Source organism: Glycine soja, chromosome 19 (assembly GCF_004193775.1).
Source record: "Glycine soja cultivar W05 chromosome 19, ASM419377v2, whole genome shotgun sequence".
Classification (NCBI taxonomy): domain Eukaryota; kingdom Viridiplantae; phylum Streptophyta; class Magnoliopsida; order Fabales; family Fabaceae; genus Glycine; species Glycine soja.
In genome coordinates this window covers 37,533,031-37,534,614 of record NC_041020.1, presented here as the reverse complement: position 1 = coordinate 37,534,614, position 1,584 = coordinate 37,533,031, and the positions used below count along the sequence as shown (strand labels likewise).

At 33.0% G+C, this 1,584-nt stretch overlaps 1 protein-coding gene across 1 annotated transcript; it reads left to right on the top strand.

The window, feature by feature from the left end:
• Positions 1-1,040, top strand: LOC114399077. Its single transcript, XM_028361179.1, has 3 exons — positions 1-211; positions 328-380; positions 516-1,040. The coding sequence occupies exons 1-3, from the start codon at positions 124-126 to the stop codon at positions 660-662; spliced, it is 288 nt and encodes a 95-aa protein (XP_028216980.1). The 5' UTR covers positions 1-123; the 3' UTR covers positions 663-1,040.
• The last annotated feature ends 544 nt before the right edge of the window (positions 1,041-1,584 follow it).

Below are 1,584 nucleotides of genomic sequence, written 5' to 3'. Positions count from 1 at the left end.
ATTCTGTCTTAAGAGATTTTCTATATAAACACCATCTCCACAGGTATTCCACAAAATTCACCTTCTTCAGCTCTCTTATTAATTTGTCATCTTTCAGCAGATCCCCCTAGTTTTTCTTCCAACATGAGTTTCAAATCTCCCCTGCAATTGCTCATCATCATCCTTCTAGTTTTTTCATTTGTTGTCTCTTCTGCTGCTCTCCAAACAACAAGTACGAATGAAATTAAATTACTTTTCCTATGATTAACATGGACCTGTTTCATCTCTCTTTCTTTTTTAATTTTCAAAATTGATTTTAATTCTATGTTGAAATTTCATTGTTTGCAGGAAGGCTTTTGCCAAACAAAGAAAAACTCTCAACCCAGATTACATCTGATAAGGTTATAATTTAGACCCTCATGAACATAATTTAATCTTATATAATCCTTGCAATATATTCCAAAATTCAAGAGTTCCTGTATCTGCATGCCGCAAAGGGTCCAACTGAGTACAATTTTTGTGTCTATGGTTTTCAGGGTGCTGAGGAATTGAGAAATGGAGAAGAAATGTTAGATATGGCAGAAGAGTTCATGGTAGAGGGAAGGATTGATTTGGAGAGTAATGATTATCCAGGGACAGGAGCAAACAACCGGCATGATCCAAAGACACCAGGAGGACCTTGAGAAATTAATGCATAAATTTTGTACAGATTATGAGAGCTAAGAGAATTATCAATGGTACTAAACTTGGTATTGGATTTGCATATTGTTAATTCTTGCTGCTAGAATATTCCTTTCATCCAATATTTTGTAGTGGATGAATGTGTTTCTCTGTAGTTGGGTTGCTGTGCTATTTTGATTTAGATATGTGGAGGTGAAACTCTCTTGCTTGGTTAAGTTTGTAGACTTTAGAGCTCAAGCAAATATTAACAGAAATTTCAATTTTCTTAAGCAAGTTTATATTATGTACCTTCCATTTAGACAAAGTTGTTTAGATGACAAAAACAATGAGATTAAAAGTATGCTACTATTTTGATTTATAGCTAATTTTGATTAAAAGTATGTTATATTGTGTACCTTACATTCAAAATATAAGAATCGGAAGATTTTAGTTTGTTATACTTATGCTTATCTAGGCTCAATAGAAACGCCAATTCAATATTATTTGAAGTATTGATTTGACTCTTCGAGGGGAGAACCTTTTCCTATTTGAAAATGGTATCAATTTTTATTTGCGTGGAGAAAAAAACAAGAGAAAATGGGTCAAAGAGATTTAAATGTGCAAGAAAGAGTGCATGCCTTTGCTTGCCGCTAATTAGTTGTGAGAAACTGAAAAAATTAAGTCACCACAAAAAATCAATCATAAGGCAAATGAAGGTAGAAGGTGGAGGTGGAGGAAGGTATAATAATTTTTATCAAGCGGTTCACTAAAAGGGATTATTACGTGAGATTGGAACAAGGAAATCATAGTATCTATAAACAAGGAATATCAATTATCAAGTCAAGATGAAGTTGTGGTTTCCAAATGCAAAAGGCCAAAGATCAAGAACAGACTATTTAAAGAAAGATAAAAACCGTTTGACTTAATGTGAAATTAGTCAATTTC